This window comes from Argopecten irradians, chromosome 3, assembly GCF_041381155.1.
Source record: "Argopecten irradians isolate NY chromosome 3, Ai_NY, whole genome shotgun sequence".
NCBI classification, from domain to species: Eukaryota; Metazoa; Mollusca; class Bivalvia; order Pectinida; family Pectinidae; genus Argopecten; species Argopecten irradians.
The window spans coordinates 26,967,956-26,990,883 of NC_091136.1; the positions used below are offsets into that span (position 1 = coordinate 26,967,956).

A 22,928-nucleotide genomic window follows, 5' to 3' on the forward strand; every position below is an offset into this window, starting at 1 on the left:
ATCAATCACAGAGGGGAACCGGATTAGGGTAACTGCAGTTACTCATATCCAACATGGCGACGGTACCAAAATACAAGAAAATTGTACTGTTTGTCACTGAATAGACAAGTACCGTATATTTCTTGCATAACCGCCGTATATAGTAGCAAAATTTGAAGCATAGGTCATATGCACAGAGATCCACAGACGTTGAAATCAAGCATGTCAAATTGCATATCATTAGGGTAACTTAAAATGTCAATTTTACCGTGATTAGGGTAATTGCAACATCGTGAATAGGGTAACTCACTTATACATTTTTGACTAGTAAAACTTATAAGGTATTCTAGTTGTCTTCAGAATTAATTTTACCAACTACATGTATGTGTACATTTAATAGCATAAACAAGTTACCCTAATCCGGTTCCCCCTGTGATCAATTCAAACATAACCTGTAAATTGTTTCCTGGTATATTCCATTTTTCAAATTTGTTTTTAATTTTTTTACTTGTGAAATTTACCCACAATACATCAATACAAAATGCCCTTTATCATCCTCAGGGATGGACCTATCCCAATTAAATTATACTTTTTGTAGCGCATAATAGAATGAAACTTGAACTTGCCTTTCATAAACTTATTGCACATTATTTTAAAAAGAAATCAAATAATGAAGACCTACACAGTTTTCACATTGTCATCCTGCATTTAACTGAGGCCTCAAAAAGGAGAATGGGGGTTTAGAGTGATGGAGGGAGGGGGGGTGGGGGGGGGGGGTGGGGTGGGGGGGGGGGGGCTTATTGCATCAAATACAGTACCAAGCTTATAGGGACAATTCACTCACGCTAATTCTTTTACATAACCAAGAAGCAAAATATGGCATAAATGTATTGTTCTACATTTCTTATGAAACATATAACATAAGATATTGACAAATTCCATGTCATTGTTTAGTATTTTAATTGATACCGTTGTAATTACAAATCGTTGATCAATACGATTAAGCAGGTACAATATGTACGCTGTACCAATATCCGAGCCAAAGTCACGCACGTTAAACAAATGAACTACATAACCACTGTGGAGGTGATATAATGATTTTTTAGGCAAAATAATTCACCTAATAAGGTAAACACACTTCTGTCAGAGCGATTTGAGCTGTTCTAGACAAAAGTAGCATTACTCTACGAGCAAGGGACTGGGTTCGGCATACAAGATATTCGACCACAATGTATAATGGCGGACAGCGAGTGAGTTTGAACATTTCACACGCATTTCACCACCATGGGATTTTCTGACATATCACAGTAAAACCGACTGATCTAATTTGCATTAGAACTGGGAGTTTTCCGATATATATACAAATTTTAATGTTCTCGTAGAATGAATTGTCCCTTTAAGGCTTACAGCATTTCTAGGATCTTTGTCTGTAATACTCTCTAAATTTTCCCCCTTATGTCACTTTTTACATCGTACTTTCGTGAAATTTAATCAGCTGTGTTGAAAGGTTTAAATAACACCGTCAAAGAGTAACAGACTGTTTAATCTTAGATCATTACTTGATAATCACTTTACAGAGTACATCTAGTTGTGTGATTCTTTTACGATTGGTTGATTTGTTGATTGATTGGGCTTTTTAATTGAGTCAATGTAATTCTATTACATTAGTATTCATTAAATAATAATTAGTTAAGTTTAATTAGCTAAATAATTGAATAGTTAAAGTATAGATTTGTGATTGAAAGACCATACATTACAAACTACCAGTTTTAAGGATTTCTATTACATAATTGGCTGCAGTCATTCAATAAAATTGATTTCTAATAACAATATTGATAACATATTGTTCATCAATCTATGAATGGCCAATTGAATTCCAGTTCCAGAAAGAGCAAATAACATTCAATATCTTAAATAAAGACAGGAAAAAAAAAAAGAAATAGATATTTTCTAGCATGAAATACAAATATTCAAAGTGCAACAGTGCCTCTCCAGCACTTAAATTTTCCTTACTTTACAATAAACAAATATACAATGTATCCTAAAATAAAAAGCTCATAAAAGAGTGAGGTCACAATGGTGCTACCTAATCCAGGAAAGAGTTACTAGGAAGACTTTCAATAACAGAAATTAACAGTAACAATGCAGGGTTTCAGTTTGATAAGTTTAAAATTCCATGTACAGTCAGAGTAATTCAAGAATTTAAGGATGTGAAAGGTTTGTTTGATGGAGGAAAGCCGGTGAACAAGTAAAAAACACACCAGTTTTTTTGGTCAGTACCTTCCAATTGCCCAACATGTAATTTAAACTCAAAATCCAGATACAGACAGGTTGCTGTAATATATAAGGAAAAAAAATACCAGTCTATGGTCAGTACCTTCCAATTGCCCAACATGTAATTTAAACTCAAAACCCAGAGACAGACAGGTTGCTGTAATATATATGGAAAAAAACACCAGCCCATGGTCAGTACCTTCCAATTGCCCAACATGTAATTCAAACTCACAACCCAGAGACAGACGGGTTGCTGTAACATATAAGGAAAAAAACACCAGTCTATGGTCAGTACCTTCCAATTGCCCAACATGTATTTCAAACTCAAAACCCAGAGACAGACGGGTTGCTGTAATATATAAGGAAAAAACCACCAGTCTATGGTCAGTACCTTCCAATTGCCCAACATGTAATTCAAACTCACAACCCAGAGACAGACGGGTTGCTGTAATATATAAGGAAAAAAACACCAGTCTATGGTCAGTACCTTCCAATTGCCCAACATGTAATTCAAACTCACAACCCAGAGACAGACAGGTTGCTGTAATATATAAGGGAAAAAAAAACACCAGCCCATGGTCAGTACCTTCCAATTGCCCAACATGTAATTCAAACTCACAACCCAGAGACAGACGGGTTGCTGTAATATATAAGGAAAAAAACACCAGTCTATGGTCAGTACCTTCCAATTGTCCAACATGTAATTCAAACTCACAACAGAGACAGACGGGTTGCTGTAAGTATAAGGAAAAAAACACCAGTCTATGGTCAGTACCTTCCAATTGCCCAACATGTAATTCAAACTCACAACCCATGACAGACGGGTTGCTGTAAATATATAAGGAAAAAAAACACCAGTCTATGGTCAGTACCCAATTGCCAAACATGTAATTCCCAGACAGACGGGTTGCTGTAATATCAAACTCTATGGTCAGTACCCCAACTGACATGTAATTCAAGCTTGAGACAGATATAGTAATATATAAGGGAAAAAAACACCAGTCTATGGTCAGTACCTTCCAATTGCCCAACATGTAATTCAAACTCACAACCCAGAGACAGACGGGTTGCTGTAATATATAAGGAAAAAAACACCAGTCTATGGTCAGTACCTTCCAATTGCCCAACATGTAATTCAAACTCACAACCCATGACAGACGGGTTGCTGTAATATATAAGGAAAAAAAACACCAGTCTATGGTCAGTACCTTCCAATTGCCAAACATGTAATTCAAACTCACAACCCAGAGACAGACGGGTTGCTGTAATATATAAGGAAAAAAAACACCAGTCTATGGTCAGTACCTTCCAATTGCCCAACATGTAATTCAAACTCACAACCCATGACAGACGGGTTGCTGTAATATATAAGGAAAAAAAAACACCAGTCTATGGTCAGTACCTTCCAATTGCCCAACATGTAATTCAAACTCACAACCCAGAGACAGACGGGTTGCTGTAATATATAAGGAAAAAAAACACCAGTCTATGGTCAGTACCTTCCAATTGCCCAACATGTAATTCAAACTCACAACCCATGACAGACGGGTTGCTGTAATATATAAGGAAAAAAACACCAGTCTATGGTCAGTACCTTCCAATTGCCCAACATGTAATTCAAGCTCACAACCCAGAGACAGACGGGTTGCTGTAATATATAAGGAAAAAAACACCAGTCTATGGTCAGTACCTTCCAATTGCCCAACATGTAATTCAAACTCACAACCATGACAGACGGGTTGCTGTAATATATAAGGAAAAAAACACACCAGTCTATGGTCAGTACCTTCAAATTGCCCAACATGTATTTCAAACTCACAACCCAGAGACAGACGGGTTGCTGTAATATATAAGGAAAAAAACACCAGTCTATGGTCAGTACCTTCCAATTGCCCAACATGTAATTCAAACTCAAACCCATGACAGACGGGTTGCTGTAATATATAAGGAAAAAAAACACCAGTCTATGGTCAGTACCTTCCAATTGCCAAACATGTAATTCAAACTCACAACCCAGAGACAGACGGGTTGCTGTTATATATAAGGAAAAAAACACCAGTCTATGGTCAGTACCTTCCAACTGCCCAACATGTAATTCAAACTCAAACCCAGAGACAGAAAGGTTGCTGTAATATATAGGGAAAAAAACACCAGTCTATGGTCAGTACCTTCCAATTGCCCAACATGTAATTCAACTCACAACCCAGAGACAGACGGGTTGCTGTAATATATAGGAAAAACAAGTATAAGAAAAAAAACCACCAGTCTATGGTCAGTACCTTCCAATTGCCCAACATGTAATTCAAACTCACAACCCAGAGACAGACGGGTTGCTGTAATATATAAGGAAAAAAAACACCAGTCTATGGTCAGTACCTTCCAATTGCCCAACATGTAATTCAAACTCACAACCCAGAGACAGACGGGTTGCTGTAATATATAAGGAAAAAAAACACCAGTCTATGGTCAGTACCTTCCAACTGCCCAACATGTAATTCAAACTCACAACCCATGACAGACGGGTTGCTGTAATATATAAGGAAAAAAAACACCAGTCTATGGTCAGTACCTTCCAATTGCCAACATGTAATTCAAACTCACAACCCAGAGACAGACGGGTTGCTGTAATATATAAGGAAAAAAAACACCAGTCTATGGTCAGTACCTTCCAATTGCCCAACATGTAATTCAAACTCACAACCCAGAGACAGACAGGTTGCTGTAATATATAAGGAAAAAAACACCACCAGTCTATGGTCAGTACCTTCCAATTGCCCAACATGTAATTCAAACTCACAACCCATGACAGACGGGTTGCTGTAATATATAAGGAAAAAAAACACCAGTCTATGGTCAGTACCTTCCAATTGCCCAACATGTAATTCAAACTCACAACCCAGAGACAGACGGGTTGCTGTAATATATAAGGAAAAAAACACCAGTCTATGGTCAGTACCTTCCAACTGCCCAACATGTAATTCAAACTCACAACCCAGAGACAGACGGGTTGCTGTAATATATAAGGGAAAAAAACACCAGTCTATGGTCAGTACCTTCCAATTGCCCAACATGTAATTCAAACTCACAACCCATGAGACAGACGGGTTGCTGTAATATATAAGGAAAAAACCACCAGTCTATGGTCAGTACCTTCCAATTGCCTAACATGTAATTCAAACTCACAACCCAGAGACAGACGGGTTGCTGTAATATATAAGGAAAAAAACCACCAGTCTATGGTCAGTACCTTCCAATTGCCCAACAAGTAATTCAAACTCACAACCCAGAGACAGACAGGTTGCTGTAATATATAAGGGAAAAAAACACCAGCCCATGGTCAGTACCTTCCAATTGCCCAACATGTAATTCAAACTCACAACCCAGAGACAGACGGGTTGCTGTAATATATAAGGAAAAAAACACCAGTCTATGGTCAGTACCTTCCAATTGTCCAACATGTAATTCAAACTCACAACCCAGAGACAGACGGGTTGCTGTTACATATAGGGAAAAAAAACACCAGTCTATGGTCAGTACCTTCCAATTGCCCAACATGTAATTCAAACTCACAACCCATGACAGACGGGTTGCTGTAATATATAAGGAAAAAAAACACCAGTCTATGGTCAGTACCTTCCAATTGCCAAACATGTAATTCAAACTCACAACCCAGAGACAGACGGGTTGCTGTAATATATAAGGAAAAAAACACCAGTCTATGGTCAGTACCTTCCAATTGCCCAACATGTAATTCAAACTCAAAACCCAGAGACAGACGGGTTGCTGTTATATATAAGGAAAAAAACACCAGTCTATGGTCAGTACCTTCCAACTGCCCAACATGTAATTCAAACTCAAAACCCAGAGACAGAAAGGTTGCTGTAATATATATGGAAAAAAACACCAGTCTATGGTCAGTACCTTCCAACTGCCCAACATGTAATTCAAGCTCACAACCCAGAGACAGACGGGTTTCTGTAATATATAAGGGAAAAAACCCACCAGTCTATGGTCAGTACCTTCCAATTGCCAAACATGTAATTCAAACTCACAACCCATGACAGATGGGTTGCTGTAATATATAAGGAAAAAAAACACCAGTCTATGGTCAGTACCTTCCAATTGCCAAACATGTAATTCAAACTCACAACCCATGACAGACGGGTTGCTGTAATATATAAGGAAAAAAACACCAGTCTATGGTCAGTACCTTCCAATTGCCAAACATGTAATTCAAACTCACAACCCAGAGACAGACGGGTTGCTTTAATATATAAGGAAAAAAAACACCAGTCTATGGTCAGTACCTTCCAATTGCCCAACATGTAATTCAAACTCACAACCCATGACAGACGGGTTGCTGTAATATATAAGGAAAAAAACACCAGTCTATGGTCAGTACCTTCCAATTGCCCAACATGTAATTCAAGCTCACAACCCAGAGACAGACGGGTTGCTGTAATATATAAGGAAAAAAAACACCAGTCTATGGTCAGTACCTTCCAATTGCCCAACATGTAATTCAAACTCACAACCATGACAGACGGGTTGCTGTAATATATAAGGAAAAAAACACACCAGTCTATGGTCAGTACCTTCAAATTGCCCAACATGTATTTCAAACTCACAACCCAGAGACAGACGGGTTGCTGTATTATATAAGGAAAAAACCACCAGTCTATGGTCAGTACCTTCCAATTGCCCAACATGTAATTCAAACTCACAACCCATGACAGACGGGTTGCTGTAATATATAAGGAAAAAACCACCAGTCTATGGTCAGTACCTTCAAACTGCCCAACATGTAATTCAAACTCACAACCCAGAGACAGACGGGTTGCTGTATTATATAAGGAAAAAAACACCAGTCTATGGTCAGTACCTTCAAACTGCCCAACATGTAATTCAAACTCAAAACCCAGAGACAGACGGGTTGCTGTAATATATAAGGAAACTAGAAATATGTCTGTTAGACATTAAGTTGCTTGTTTCCGCTATGAAATCATCCTCTGCAACAGGTGTACGTAGCACATTTGCTCATTATTCTTGGGACTATTGCAAGGAGATTGTTTATACCCTCTGTGCATTGTGATAAATACTATCCTTTACTTCATCAAAACTTTAAATGTGAAATTACTTTGAGGTCTTGTTACATAAAAGTGTGTTTATTATCATATTGATATTGATACGATACACTTGTTTCGCTGTTCAAAATAGTCGTCCGCTAGAACATCGTCCAGTCTCTGTGCACGTGGTGACTTACCTGTGTCATGCTTGAACGCCTTTCTGGGGTACATTAGATCTAGAGCTTAGAGACTCAGACTGATATTTTATAATGTGTTTTTTTTCTGTTTCTCTTACGCAAAGCTGTGTAATTTCATAAATATTTATTAGAATTGCAGCAAATGCGGTCTATGGTCACAGGGTTTAGTAAGTGCAACGTACACTTAGGACCTATGATGATGTAAAATAAATTAAATATGTGGCCGGTACTAAAAGCTCTCCGTTTCGTCACTTTTTTTTATTGACTGTATTAACCTGAATTGCATTGTATTGTTCCGGAAGTTTCAAAAGTCGATCAGATGCTTAGAATGACGTGACCGATGCAAGAGCTTGTATGATACGCCGCTGAAAGTTTACATAAAACAAATGCGTTTAGCACTGAGTAATGTCATTGTTGATAATTTATAGTAGATTATCAATGACAAGAATATCTTAATACAGTGTATATGTTTTTGAAAGTTTGGTGTCACTAAATGATGGCGAAATATATTAACGCTATTAGACACTGACTTCCGGTATTGCGTGCACAGTTGGAATCTGCGCATAGCGGATGTACACAGACTCTATCCGACAAGGAAAACAATAGTACGAGTACACTCGCACTAAAAACCACCAGTCTATGGTCAGTACCTTCCAATTGCCCAACATGTAATTCAAACTCACAACCCAGAGACAGACGGGTTGCTGTAATATATAAGGACAATTTTAACCACTTTGCCATTGCGGTCCCGAAATGCAAGATACTGACCTAATTAACATGATGTGTATCAAAGTAATATTATATTACATATATAACAGGTTGCTATTGGAAGTTTGAGGTTACTATTTATAAAGTAGAGCACTTATTAATTTGAATGTGTTTTGTTTATTATCAAATATACTGTGAAATACATCAATCAGATCTATCACACTAAAATTAAATTGTGTCTTAATTATTAGTTACTGGTCTTAACATATTATTAAAGAAGATCATTGATGTTAATTGTTATCATCAATATACAGAGACATAACGTTAACTGTTACATGTCATCATGCTGAATTGATCTGGCTTTGCAAATTAATATATTTTTTAATTAAATCTTTTAATATAACAAGAGGCCCAGAGGGCCTGTATCGCTCACCTGGTTTTTTGTTAGTAATTATCACAAGACTCTGACAATTAGAAAAATAAGCAAATTGACTCCCAAAGTTTAATTTTGAATCACAACCATACAATGATGCTATTGATACCATACAAATATGCTATCCAATACATAGGTTCAGAGATAAAGTAATTTATATGAAAATAGTAGCCTAATTGACCTTTTGACCTCGCATCTATTGCCGTCTAAGGCCCCGGGGGTCAGCCCTATCATTTGTACAATTTCAAATCCCAGCCCTATAAGGATGCTACCATTGCATTATAAGTGCTCTTCCATTCTTAGTTGCAGAGAAGAAGTCGTTTATATGGAAATAGCTAAATTGACCCCTTTTGACCCCACCCTTCAGGCCCCCGGGGGGTCAGCCCCATCATTTGCAAAATTTTGAATCCAAACCCTATAAGGATGTAACCATTGCATTATGAGCGTAATCCCATGTTAAATTGCAGAGAAAAAGTCATTTATATGGAAATTGACCACTTTTGACCCCGCCCCTCAGGCCCCCGGGGGGTCAGCCCTATCATTTGCACAATTTTGAATCCCCACCCTATAAGGATGCTACCATTGCATTATGGGTGCTATACCATGCTTAGTTTCAGAGAAGAAGTCGTTTATATGGAAATAGCCAAATTGGCCACTTTCGACCCCGCCCCTCAGGCCCCCTGGGGGTCAGCCCCATCATTTGCACAATTTTGAATCCCCACCCTATAAAGATGCTACCATTGCATTATGGGTGCTATACCATGCTTAGTTTCAGAGAAGAAGTCGTTTATATGGAAATAGCCAAATTGACCCCTTTTGACCCCGCCCTCAGGCCCCCTGGGGGTCAGCCCCATCATTTGTACAATTTTGAATCCCCATCCTATAAGGATGCTATCATTGCATTATGGGTGCTATCCCATGCTTGGTTTCAGAGAAGAAGTCGTTTATATGGAAATAGCCAAATTGAACCCTTTTGACCCCGCCCCTCAGGCCCCCCGGGGGGTCAGCCACATCATTTGTACAATTTTGAATCCCCAACCTATAAAGATACTACCATTGCATTATGAGTGCTATCTCATGCTTAGTTTCAGAGAAGAAGTCGTTTATATGGAAATAGCCAAATTGACCCCATTTGACCCCGCCCCTCAGGCCCCCGGGGGGTCAGCCCCATCATTTGTACAATTTTGAATCCCCACCCTATAAGGATGCTACCATTGCATTATGGGTGCTATCCCATGCTTGGTTTCAGAGAAGAAGTCGTTTATATGGAAATAGCCAAATTGACCCCATTTGACCCCGCCCCTCAGGCCCCCGGGGGGTCAGCCACATCATTTGTACAATTTTTAATCCCTACCCTATAACGATACTACCATTGCATTATGAGTGCTATCTCATGCTTAGTTTCAGAGAAGAAGTCGTTTATATGGAAATAGCCAAATTGACCCCATTTGACCCCGCCCCTCAGGCCCCCGGGGGGTCAGCCCCATCATTTGTACAATTTTGAATCCCCACCCTATAAGGATGCTACCATTGCATTATGGGTGCTATCCAATGCTTGGTTTCAGAGAAGAAGTCGTTTATATGGAAATAGCCAAATTGACCCCATTTGACCCCGCCCCTCAGGCCCCCCGGGGGGTCAGCCACATCATTTGTACAATTTTGAATCCCCACCCTATAAGGATGCTACCATTGCATTATGGGTGCTATCCCATGCTTGGTTTCAGAGAAGAAGTCGTTTATATGGAAATAGCCAAATTGACCCCTTTTGGCCCCGCCTCTCAGGCCCCTGGGGGGTCAGCCCCATCATTTGTACAATTTTCAGTTAGTAGCCCATAAGGATGCTGCCAGTCAAATTTTGTTGAAATCCGACCAGCGGTTATGGAGAAGAAGTCGATTGTTGACGGACGGACGGACGGACGGACGACGGACGACGGACGACGGACGACGGACGACGGACGACGGACGACGGACGACGGACGCCGGACGCCACGGTATGGCATAAGCTCACCTTGGTCCTTCGGACCAGGTGAGCTAAAAAACTGAGAGATATTCAAAATTAATTTTTCAACTAAATCTATTAATATCAAAAATTGAGATATTAAAACATCCAAAAATATTGCAATAATCAAACTAATATTTCCAATTACATTTTATGTGGCCAGCTGTCACTCTATCAGCTCCATGGTTAGAAACCTGAAAGCTGAAGAAGATATATGCATTTTTTATCCATCTATCTCTCTCTTTTTGAATTCTAGAGCTTTTTTTAAATGTCCTAATTAATGTGACAAACAGTTATTAAGTTATGATAAGGATAGAAGCTTATATACCTATCTTCTTCCTCTTCTTCTGAGTTTTGACCAAGCCATCAAAGCAGGCCATTAGGTGGACTTTAGAGGAGAGCACAGGAGTTTGAAACGGGTTCCATTATGTATTTACAGTGTAATATTAACATGATGATGGGACAGATGTTTGCCACCAGCAAGCATATGTTGATCCATTTGTACCAGTTTTTTTTATTAGATTCATAAGCAAAACTCAAATGTTCTGTAGAGAAATTACTATCTAATCCTTAAATATTGCCTTTCATCATTAACTCATAGCTTAATTCAATCCAGTTCTTTTGGGAGAAATAACGTGCACTGTTAGACCAAAGCCACAAATGTTTTAGGTTTGAGATCTTGGCAGTCAAATATGTTACCTTACTACATTCAACCCAATATGTGCATGCCTACTGCCCAGAACGCATGAAAATTTGACAGGGGGCTTATAATGGGATCACATTTAAACCTTTCAAAAAATATTGTGCAGAGTAAGTCATAAATCAAATGCAAAAGAAATAAAAGGAAAAAAAAATGTATGATTTTCATATTTATATGGTAAGTAAGCTTAAGTCTTGAAAAGGGAGTGGATGTGTTTATAAGGAAATTGACACTTGTAATTATTGGATTAAATATAAGTTTGTACAATGCCCCATGTCATTTTTTAATGTCATTACTGTTGAGAGGGATAGGCCATATCAGGTTAGGTCAATTCAATTCAATTCCTTTATTACTTTAGGCTTTACAGCCCATCAGTACAAAATACAACATTTTTACAGAGCAGGCACTGCACTAAAGCAGTGTAGAGAGGACAGGTTACATGTGCACATGTATAATATTAATAAAATACACAGAGAATGGACAGTTTTTTGTTTTGTTTTTTTTCATGGCAATAAATGTCTCCTTATTTGATTAGCCTCGTAAATGTATTTACTTAATATAGACAAATCTTTCAAATTGGTTGAGCCTAGTAATTGTATCATTTTAAACACTGATGGTTTTTTCCAATAATATAGTTTACTTCGTTTTGAACGAATATCATGGAAAGTTGGACATATAAATAAAAAAAAGGTCAACTAGTGGTATCTAATGTACCTTAATACTACTGAAAGGAACCAGATATTTACAAATGAAGTTTTTTTAAAGTAACCATTCAACAAGTTTCTGACAACACAGACCACATCCATATTACACCACAGAGATCTGAGCATTATAGTTATAGTAAATATAAATTTGGTCCCACCAGAGTGACATCAGTTGAATTAGATTAGATATTTTTTTCCTACTGTGAACACTCGATCACCATGAAATCACAGACAAACTGTTCGCTTTTCTTATTACACTTTTCTTTTTCTATTTACACAGTAACCTTATCATCAATTGATTATCTGAGGCATGGCTATAATCACATATTGTTCACAGAAGATCTGTAAAGATGTTTCAGACAAATCTATTTTACACCCGATAAGGCTTTTGAGAAAAATGGGCCAGGGACCTTTTGATTGGGAATTTTAAGTCATAGTTAGCACAATTTGGTGTCTAATATAAGCATGCTGCAATTCCATTAAATCTCATAAGAAATCATGTGTGTATTGCCTATGATATTTTGTCATATTAACTATAAATCTAAAGTAGTAATTGGGAAATTTAGCCACCAACAAGAAAATATGGCTATTTATAATTGGGAATGGGGCCACTACCTCGTCACCAAAATGCACTAAAGAATATACCCTGACATATGCATGATTAGACTCGCTACAAGTCTCAAGAATATTAGAAATGTCTTTAAAATGTGCCTTGACAATTTTTGTCTCTGCAACATGTTTGTTTCTTAGGATCTGGTAGCCATGTATTCTATTGTATTATAGTCAAATTAAGTTCAGACCCAATTGAAGATAGCTGTATGACAGAGCTGCCATTTTCTATTTAGATCACGTCCAAGGCTATATATCATCAATGCATTACTAGAGACCAAATTATGGAATTTGAGGAATATCTGCAGAAATTGGCAGAAATGATAACAAACTTCAAAATGCAGAAATACAAGATGCTGTGATTTTGTTTTCTTGGCCAATCAAACGTAAGAAATTAGAAGAGCAAATCTAATAACCAAGGAGAGGCTTTGATAGATTAAGCTTGAGGGAATCACTTTATTTGTTCCATTAAAGCAACAATTCAGCATTCATAATTCATGATGGCTTCAAGAATTTCCCTATATTTATTTATTTCATTGATTTCAATAGAACAGGCACAACAATAAGGTAAAAATAAGTTCGTGGAATCTAACTTTAGTTTGTCATAATACATTCTGGTTTTCAATCTTAAAAATCAAATTGGCACAACGTTTGTGTTGGGTTGTTAAGTTTTACGCCTTATTAATTGCAGACAGGGCCATGACAGGATATGTCAGGTATGATGGTGGATGAAAACTTGAGTGCGTAGAGAGAAACCACCGCCCAACAGTCAGTACCTGGTAACTGCCCCATACAGGATTTAAACTCATGATCCAGAAGTGGAGGGCTTGTGGTAATATGTCGGAACATTTTAACCACTCAGCCACTGTGAAACCATGGATTGACCAACTAATGAATTTGGTAATTTTCTTTGAAAACTTATATTAAATTGTAAACTTTAATGCTTTGGGGTAAAAAAACAAATTTATAGTTTACTTACACTTACAAATAAATGTATTTTGCATGTGTAGGTGTATAATTAGTAAACTCTGTAATACTTGCACACAGCTGGAGTGAAATTGGATTATAAAACAATTACACAATGACATTTTATTTGATAATTAAATAAAAGTTATACTCTACAACAGAATACATGAAGTTTTTTTTATGGCTGGCATACTTATATCATAATTTAATATCGTTAACTGTAAGATATAGCAGTAAATGAAAATTGTTTTACATATAACAAGTAGGTAATCAGACTATCATAAACTTTACAGCCCTCTCACACATTGTCTGCTGGTTTGCCACCTTAGCTTAATGATCATGACTTAGCAATTGTATTTACTGGTTTAAATTTGTATGATATAATTGGTACAAAATGAATACAAGTGCTAAGACCACATAACAGAGAGTTCAGAAAGGGTGTGAAATACATGTCTATATATAGTATAATTAGCACCAGGTGCCTGTAAAGATATTATGTAAACTGACTGCTTTTTTCAGGAAAAGGAAGCATAAACAGTTGGGTTGTTTAAAAAGTGATTAGCTTATTCACTTGATTAGTGAATTTTTCATGTCTTATTTGCTGCAAAATTGGTCATTACATCTTCACTAAAATAAGTAATTAGGTAAATAGTAGGGTTCTTAAAAATCTCTCAGAATTTTGTAAAGTTAATATTACGCAGAATTATTTTATCTTGATTTGAAAATTGTCGTTAAACTGTGATTAAGCTAACATTTGCCTGCATATCATTTTCCCAATCTCTTTAAAATCATATCTTGATCTAAATCTCCATGCTGTTACGTCAACTATTCCCTGTAATGTAATAGCTGAGAGTAGTTTATGGAACAATGTGGCGATCAAGATATGATTTTGATCTCATCAACTGTCATTCGCCCATCCATATAACTTAATTAAGTGTGTAGAATCAGGGTCCTTAATTAATTCACCATCATTTTTCAGGTTATCATTCCACCACTTTAATGACACCTAGCTGAGACTAAACCAAAGCGTTATCATTAGAGACAGTTATATTTGAAGATCAAGACTATGTTGAATAAAAAATCAGCCTTTAATATATAAATACCATATTTCTCTACTTTTTTTTTTCCGGATGCATTAAAGGGCCACTACCTTTCCAAAACAAATTTTAATTTTTATAATTTACATAGTAATTAACATAGTTTATGCAGGGAATCTTGCATTTGGTTGGCGTTATAACCTCCTTTTAAATCATTTATATACTTTTTCGTATATTATTGTTTTTAAGAAACTTTTATTTTTGTTTTGTTTCGCAGAGGTATAGTGGCCCTTAAAAAAAATACCATGGCCAATGTTTTTTTAAGTGTTGTATACATGGATGATATCACAATACATTTAATTCTTTAAATTGTTGACATCATGAAAATAAATGGTAGTAGTAAAGAAATGTTACCCTATGATTAACACACATTTTTTTATTAAATATAAATAAATAAATCACATTATATATAATATCAAGAATATCACATACATTTTTACTTAAATATGTGCTTTAGTCAATTAGAAAATACTTTATAATTTTACATCCATGAAATATTAAATACAGTCAATATACATATTCAATTTGTTTAACGACCCCAATCGAAAATCTCTTGCAATGGGTTTGTATACCATTGTGTAGACTAATAAACATATCTAATATGCTTTAGATTTACACAAAGGATTTGGACCTTTCAAAATAAAGCACAAACAGTTTATGCTCAGAAGTCTAAGACACACTGGCTGGCAATACAATTATAAAATAATATGTTACCTTTTATGTTCTCTCTGTAGCCTTTAGTGAAAAACATCATAGCCTTAGCTGCCCTTTCTGGAGTCTTTAGTAATCCCTGTCGGGTCGTATCTTCACCTAGACCTTGTAAAATACCTTTATAGTTCTCTTGTAATGCACATTTAATTTGTTCTTCCTTGCAAATCTTATTGTCTTGTTCACGGTCAAGTTCTTTTTCCGACCCTGTCTCCTTAAAATCACTGACATTTGTATCGTTAGAGTTCATTGTTACAACACTGGTTGTGGTCAGCTTTCTTAATTTCTGCTCTAATTCCTTATTAGGGTCTGGTACGAATGGAGTTGTAATACGGCTGTCACACATGATTGAGAGAAACTTTATGAATGGAAATCTCAGTACGTCACCTTAACTTGTCGGTCTCTGACTGACTCTGACGCAGGTGGATTTGTTTATATTGGTAAACTCCGAGAGCTCATGAATAATCGTTACTTTCCGGAAATTTTCCGTCAATGTCTCAAGAACGTTTGTTGTAAAGCTGTTTCCACCGAAACATATGGAAGCGTCTTTAGTATCCTGACGATCATAGTCAATGGAGGGAAATATGCAGATGTAGCTGAAACGATAAAGTAACTAGACCTAATGCAGGTAATGCGGGCTTACGTATCTTGATCCATCAACATCAATTCAGTTGACATGTCTGAATTTTATTAAACTTCTATGTGACTGTCAACTCAGAATCTTTCTCTGATCGACCGGTTAGCATACATTTTGAGATCGCATCAGAACCCAATGAGATAAGGGAGACAATCTAAAGACAATCAAGTACATCTAAGGTACATGCACATTTTGTAGATTGTGGTCAGTGACAGTGGCATATGAGGCTACTCTACATGTACATGTATCTTCGAACCACATAAATAGAGCAGATATGGATATTTAGATGACTTGAAATGACTCAAAGATTTCGTTTTAGATATAGACTAGCAAAAAAAAAAAAAAAAAAAAATAGTATCATAGGTAGTTTCTGAATAGTTTCAGATGTTCCAGAGTGATAAGAGCAACCATGGTAAGTGTTAACCAAGAGTGACAATCCTTCTTTTTTTATGTGATTGTAGAGATATATACATTGAACCAATGTCATCAAGTCATATTGAACATGTCAAACTTTGAAAGGGTACCAATTTTTGTAAGCTTTTTCAAATTAATTCTTTGTGAATCTGATAATGCATTTTACTTCCTCCAGATATATTTTCTTTTTTTGTGTGTGTTAAATCATAAACACCTGGTTTTTCGATTGTTCATGCACCTTTAAATTAGGACTGTAATGGGTACAAAATTTTCGCACAGGGTACCCGACTGTTGCAACCCAACCTGTACCCGCTTACCCGTAGCTTCTGCTTATAAGAGTGATGTATCAGAACATTAAACATCGATAGTAAGATAAACAAATAACACATTCTTTTTCTTATACCAAAAAACCAACCTTAAAGAATTCTTTCATTGCTAAAAATATAATAACTTTAACTGTCATGGTAATATCCAGATGTAAACGATACTGATATGGGCCTTTCATTGATTCTGTTTTGATCACCTATGCCATGTTGATTGCATGACCAGAAGTACTGTCTACTTCCTTTAAGGGCAGAGGAAAACAATAAAAATGTTTAAGAAATTGCTTTGTGGTTTACACAAATTTAAAGTGAATAGTCGGGCAAAGAAAACCAGTCTAAATGCGTTCATTGGCCTTCCAAAAGTTCTCACATATTAATACGACGGTCAAGTTCTGCTTAGTTTCCCAGTTCTGACCATTAAAGTAAAGGAAAGTTGAAAGCATTGAAAGCGAGGCTGCGTGGAAATGTAACCACGGACATAGTGAGCCGGGAGGACGTTTTAGAATTTCCATACTTTAAATTAATTTCTTCGTACGCAGACAGATTTTGACGAGAGATTTTATTTTTCCATTTCATAAGAAATTATACTGGATACATTCACACCATTTTTACCGACTTTAGCTATCCTTGCCCGACTGTTCACTTTAATTGCTTACAATATCTACATTTCAAATAAATAGTTTTCTGTTGTCCAGTCAATTTGAAAGCTTGTAGGGTTCCCCATGTACTAGCTCTTGGAATCCTTGTTTTTTTGTAGTTTTTTTTTTATTTTATTTTATAATCAATTATCAATTGATTTAAGAGGACGATACTCAATCTTCAATATTAGAACAATTTCTCAGAAAAATTGCATAAACATGATAGGAAATAAATATGTATGTATGAAGACAGTATGATGAAGAAACTATATATATATAATTAACATCACTGATCAACGATATGTAAATAATAGCTTCAGTAAGTTCATTGTCAGTGATAACACGTTCAGACATCATATGTAATAAAAATCTTAAGAGGATAGAAAAACTCCCAATATCCCTTTGAATAGATCATTGTAAAGATAATGAAACTTGCCTCTAGTATGAAGAATTAGCATAAGACAACTGAGTCTCTCATCTGATGTGTCTTAATGGCATTACGTGTCGTCTGTTTTACAATAAATGTTACTGAGTATGTTAATCTTACATGGAGTATCTCATTGGTCTTTAAAGATACCGTAAATTGGGATATTTTGGATGTTGTCATAATTTGACTAAAATTTGTCGAAAATTAAACACACCAAATATTGTCTACGTGGCGATTGGTATGAAATGCGGAAATCTAACATTATTACTGAAGTTGTAGGTAGTATAATTCTATCACCACTTTATTTTGCATATATATGCAATATGTATATATACATACTAGAAATTAAAGGTGATAAAAACAGATTTTAAATATGCTAATTTTGTGTTGATATTTGTTTATTGTGGTGCACTTTATGATTTCCAACAAAAAATACAGGTTGTATTTGACGTAATTTCCATAAAATGTGCTTGAAACGAAGTCCACAACGACCCTTGTCTAGAACGATCGCATCGCTTATCGCCCCTGATATCACCAGGTGGCCGTAGATTTGTGACGTCATCTGAGACCAACAGCTGTGACAAGAGCCGGGAAACTCAATGGGGCAGTGTTGCGGTATTGGCGATTATAGATATTTAAAACAGTCGCGCTACGTGTAGTTGCTATATTGAATAGTGGAAATGAATCCGTATATAATATATAATCTATAACATACAATGATATAATACAAACAATAGCTTACTCATTCTTATCGTCATATTCTGGGCTATAAAATTGTTATGTTCAGTATGTTAAAGATGCTCCACCGCTGACAAATGGTAAATTTTAACTATCAAAAACAGGAGCAGACGATTTAGTATTTTTCTTCAGTTACAGTCAAAAGTTACTTACTTTACACCATTACCACCATTGAACAGTTTGTGAGCTTTTACTTTTACTTCAAGTGAAAAACATGAAATATAATTAATGCATCCCGAAAAAAATCCATGTTACTATATCCTATATGGAATGAAGTACTGATTGCGCATGCACCAAAGGCGAAATAAATTATTCTATATTATTGTTTGTGTTGATTAGACATGTATATATACACGATTAAACACCAATTATTGTTCAAATGATGAATATCATTTATGCTCTGTCGGCGGTGGAGTATCTTTAAAAGCCATTTGACACCGTGTACGTGTGCATGTGTGTCACTGACTCAGGTTCAAGGGGGTTGCGCTTGACTTTTGTCTGTAACTTAAAACTCAAAACATAGACTTTAAAGTTAAACCAACAAGAAGAAATATAACTTTACAAGTAAATGGACCTAAATTACAATGAGACTACATGCTACATGCACATACATGTACATATAATGCATATTTATAAAAAAAAAAAAACGCCACCCTTCATACCCTAGCTATCCAAAACCCTATGATACCACGATGCCCCTATCCCGCCTAATGTACGTACTGTACACCTCTATATTTCCTATTTGAAGCTTAATCCTTCAGAACACCGCACAGAAAGGGCTAGACTTATCTATTTTCTTAAAGTTCTATAATGAGTTTTACGGATGTGTACGAAATAGAATAAGATGTACAGTAGTAACAATACACGCACGGCTGATAAAAAAGACGGGACACAAAACACAGATACTAGATACAATGCCCTAATATGGATGACATGTACTCGTGGACAAGATACACATGTAATAGTTCAACTAACACAGGACCATGAAACAACATATATTTCTTTTAAAACACAAATCATTTACAAGACCGCTTCATTATATTTTCTAACCGTGCGCAGTTTTGGAAATAAGAAACCTGTCGACCTTAGTAAATTTTAAAAGTATACGCACAGACCACAGCACACTAGATAGCCTATTGACCATTATGAGACGATTTAGCGGTCTAAATAAAAAAATCGGTAAAATTTGCATTCTACATATATATACGCAAGTGTGCGAGCATTGTGGTGTTTTGGGGGTTCGGGGGAGACCCTGATAAAGATATTACAATTTAGAATGACTGAGATATGAGTTTCACGATGTATTTTGATGATTTTGCGAGGGCTTAGAGCGAGAGATTTTGTTTTTTGGGGGTCCTAAGGTCTCCCCCGAGAAGGAAAAAATATTACTAAATGTATTTACGATTGCTGAGATGAGTTTTACGATGTATTTTGATGACTTTAGAGCGTTCTTAACATGGTAATTTTTCGAATTTAAATTCCTGCAATGAAATAATGATAACTATGAATGTCGTCATATCATTATGCAACCCTGCTCGATCTGAACTAGTCCGCTAAACCTGCCTATATTATTAGGCTTTTTTTTTTTGCCTATATATCAGGCAAAAAAATAATTAAAAAAGCCTTATAATATAAGCAGGTTTAGCGGACTAGATCTGAACATACCGGTTTCACACCACCGGCACATTGTTGTGTAACCCAAAATAAATATGAAAATCCCTAAAATGAAGTATGAAAAATGTGCAGAAGGACCTCTTTTATTTTTAATACGCATTTTGAGAACATTTCAGTCGACGAAAATGGGGGGCAAAAAGACACAACTTATAAATTATTGATTTTTTTCTTTTAATCTGCATGTATTTTTCATGTCTCCGTATGTTTGCAACAGATGATTTTTCTATTAAAACGTAGGTCTAAAGAGGTTGGCCCCAATAATTGTCCATTTTCGCTACGATCTTATTTCGCACATAAAATTACCAGTAGATTCTATGTATATCAAAACTCCTCGGTTAATTCATGCACAGTCGTATTACTCCAGGGTGGACTGAATAGGAAAGAACTACTTATTCATTCGTGGTTTAACCCCTGGCACACCATACGCCACATGACATATGTACCCGTGACATTAATGACATCATTATTTACATGTAGTGATGTCATTTCATAGGTTATGACGTCAATAATGTGTCATTATGTAGGGGATAAATCACGCTACCCAATAAGTCGATATATAACATATTTTTCTCCGTGTGTATTTCCGTAAGTACTAAGACATGTGGCTAAAATACACATGCATGTTGACAGTTCCGCTATCGGCACACCAGCTTCCGGTGGTTGATTGTCTCAGATGACGTCACAACTCATTGGAACTCAAGGGAGGCAAGTCATAGAAAAAAATCTGTCGTCGAAAGATGTGAAGATTGCTTTCATTAATTTTACTATTTAGAGACAAAATATAAGCAAATATCAAACTGGTATATGTTTAGATAGGCATTACAAATGTTTCTAGCGCATTATCTCATTTTCCATGTCCGTTCTGTTTTTATCACCTTTAAATACAGGAGTACATTCTTGTTGGTATTTTGTAAAAATGTATGAAACTTTATATTTGTATTTATTTGCATATGATATAGATTGATTCATTTACATGCTATTGTTTTGTGAACACTGCTCATGTAATAGGGGTGACTATCACCTACAATTTTAACGATTGTTATAGTTATTATTACTATATATAGTTATATGTCCCATAAGATATAGTCGAAGGTAGTGTGTGTTTAGTCAACCAGATAAAAACAATAACACATGTTTGAACTTTTGTATTCAATGAAAAGTGTGAAAACATGTATATTATAGGTAAAATAGTGACATGAAAACACAAAATTTGAGCACACTAAAATTTAACCAACACCAGCCCATTTTGGTAATAAAGCGCCCAAATTTCCCTATGCCAAAATATTCCAATTTACCATAGTGCTTACAGATATATTTAAGGTTTTTAAGGGACACTTTTAACAAAACCTGTCATGAATTCAAAAGAAATAACAAAAACACGATTGTCATCTCACAAATTAAACATTGAAACGGGAAGGTATAACAATTTAGTAAGAAATGAAAGAATTGTATGCAGATACTGTAACAGTGAGGACATTGAAGATGAGTTTCATTTTATTTTAAAATGTGAATGTTATTTAGCTTTAAGAAAGCGTTTTATTAAGAAATATTATTTCATTAGACTAAGTATGTACAAATTGATTCAACTATTAAAAACAGAGAACAAAAAAGAGTTGTCAAATTTAGCAAAATATATTAAATTAAGTAATAAAATAAGAAATAACATTTTATAAGTTAAATATTAGCATAATTCCTCTACACTAGCCTTATGTATACTTGAGGGTTGTTTGTGTGTCATTGTGTATGTTAGTATGGCGAGAGCATGGATGTGAGTGTGGTTTTTGTGTATTGTATTTGTATATATGTTTGTTTCAAACTGATGAGCCGAAAGGCTCAAGGTAATAAAAGAATTGAATTGAAGTTTGTTGGTATATTGATTTGATATGCAGTCTGCATGGCTCGTATGATTTGTTTTAATAGCTTCTCATTGCAGTAATTAGATATACCCCAGCTGCACTCCATGCTGCATTTATGTCAAATACAAGACATGTGGATTTCCTTGGCATTGATCACCAACTTGCAATCCACCACACTCATTTTTTTTTCTGTGAAATATACAATCATGAATGTATATGGCAAATTTACATCCAGAAATTAAACAACATGAGGGTTTGACTCTTGCTACTTTGATATTCACCTAGGTGTAAACTGTCAGAAATCTTGTCTTAACTTCAGATGTACATATTATGTAGAAGAGTAATAGTACTGCTGACAAGTGTTGGGCCAATTTTTCATTGAAAAATAATTTTCAATCGAATTTCATGAAACAATTTTATTTCTGTAAGTAAATAATCGCTTTTAGAGATAACTATAGTTTAAAAGTTTGATATAGTTTACATGTATAAATCTTGGAGCTCAAATTCGGGGCAGCGGTGGCTAAGTGGTTAAGATGTCCCAACATATACCACAAGCCTGTTTGTTGCGAGTTTTAATTCCATGTGGGACAGTTGCCAGGTACCGACTGCTGGTCGGTGGTTTTTCTCCAGCTACTCCAGTTTTCCTCCATCATCTATTTGACACATCCTTATTACATGACCTTAGCTGTTAATAAGACATAAAAATAAAAACAAACCAGCAATATAGCTCAAATATAATTGCAATTATGTACTGTATATGAAATTTTATAAATCTTATCTT

At 35.8% G+C, this 22,928-nt stretch overlaps 2 protein-coding genes across 5 annotated transcripts in view; one reads left to right on the forward strand and one right to left on the reverse strand.

Annotated features, from left to right (window-relative positions):
• The window catches only part of LOC138318037 (GTP cyclohydrolase 1-like), a 54,098-nt gene extending 38,217 nt beyond the window's left edge, over positions 1–15,881 (reverse strand). Inside the window, exon 1 of one of the 2 annotated variants that reach the window (XM_069260075.1) lies at positions 15,447–15,881. In XM_069260075.1, the coding sequence (XP_069116176.1) occupies positions 15,447–15,786 (340 nt within the window). In that variant the 5' untranslated portion in view covers positions 15,787–15,881. The remainder of the gene's footprint in view (positions 1–15,446) is intronic. The other variant, XM_069260074.1, reaches the window with a different exon arrangement.
• Positions 15,882–15,980: 99 nt separating this feature from the next.
• Positions 15,981–22,928, forward strand: part of LOC138318040 (E3 ubiquitin-protein ligase FANCL-like) — a 50,231-nt gene continuing 43,283 nt past the window's right edge. The window contains exon 1 of one of the 3 annotated variants that reach the window (XM_069260089.1): positions 15,981–16,068. The gene's annotated coding sequence lies outside the window, so the exon portion shown is untranslated. Of the gene's footprint in view, positions 16,069–16,472; positions 16,490–22,928 lie in introns of those variants that run through there. The other 2 variants (XM_069260091.1, XM_069260090.1) reach the window with 2 other exon arrangements.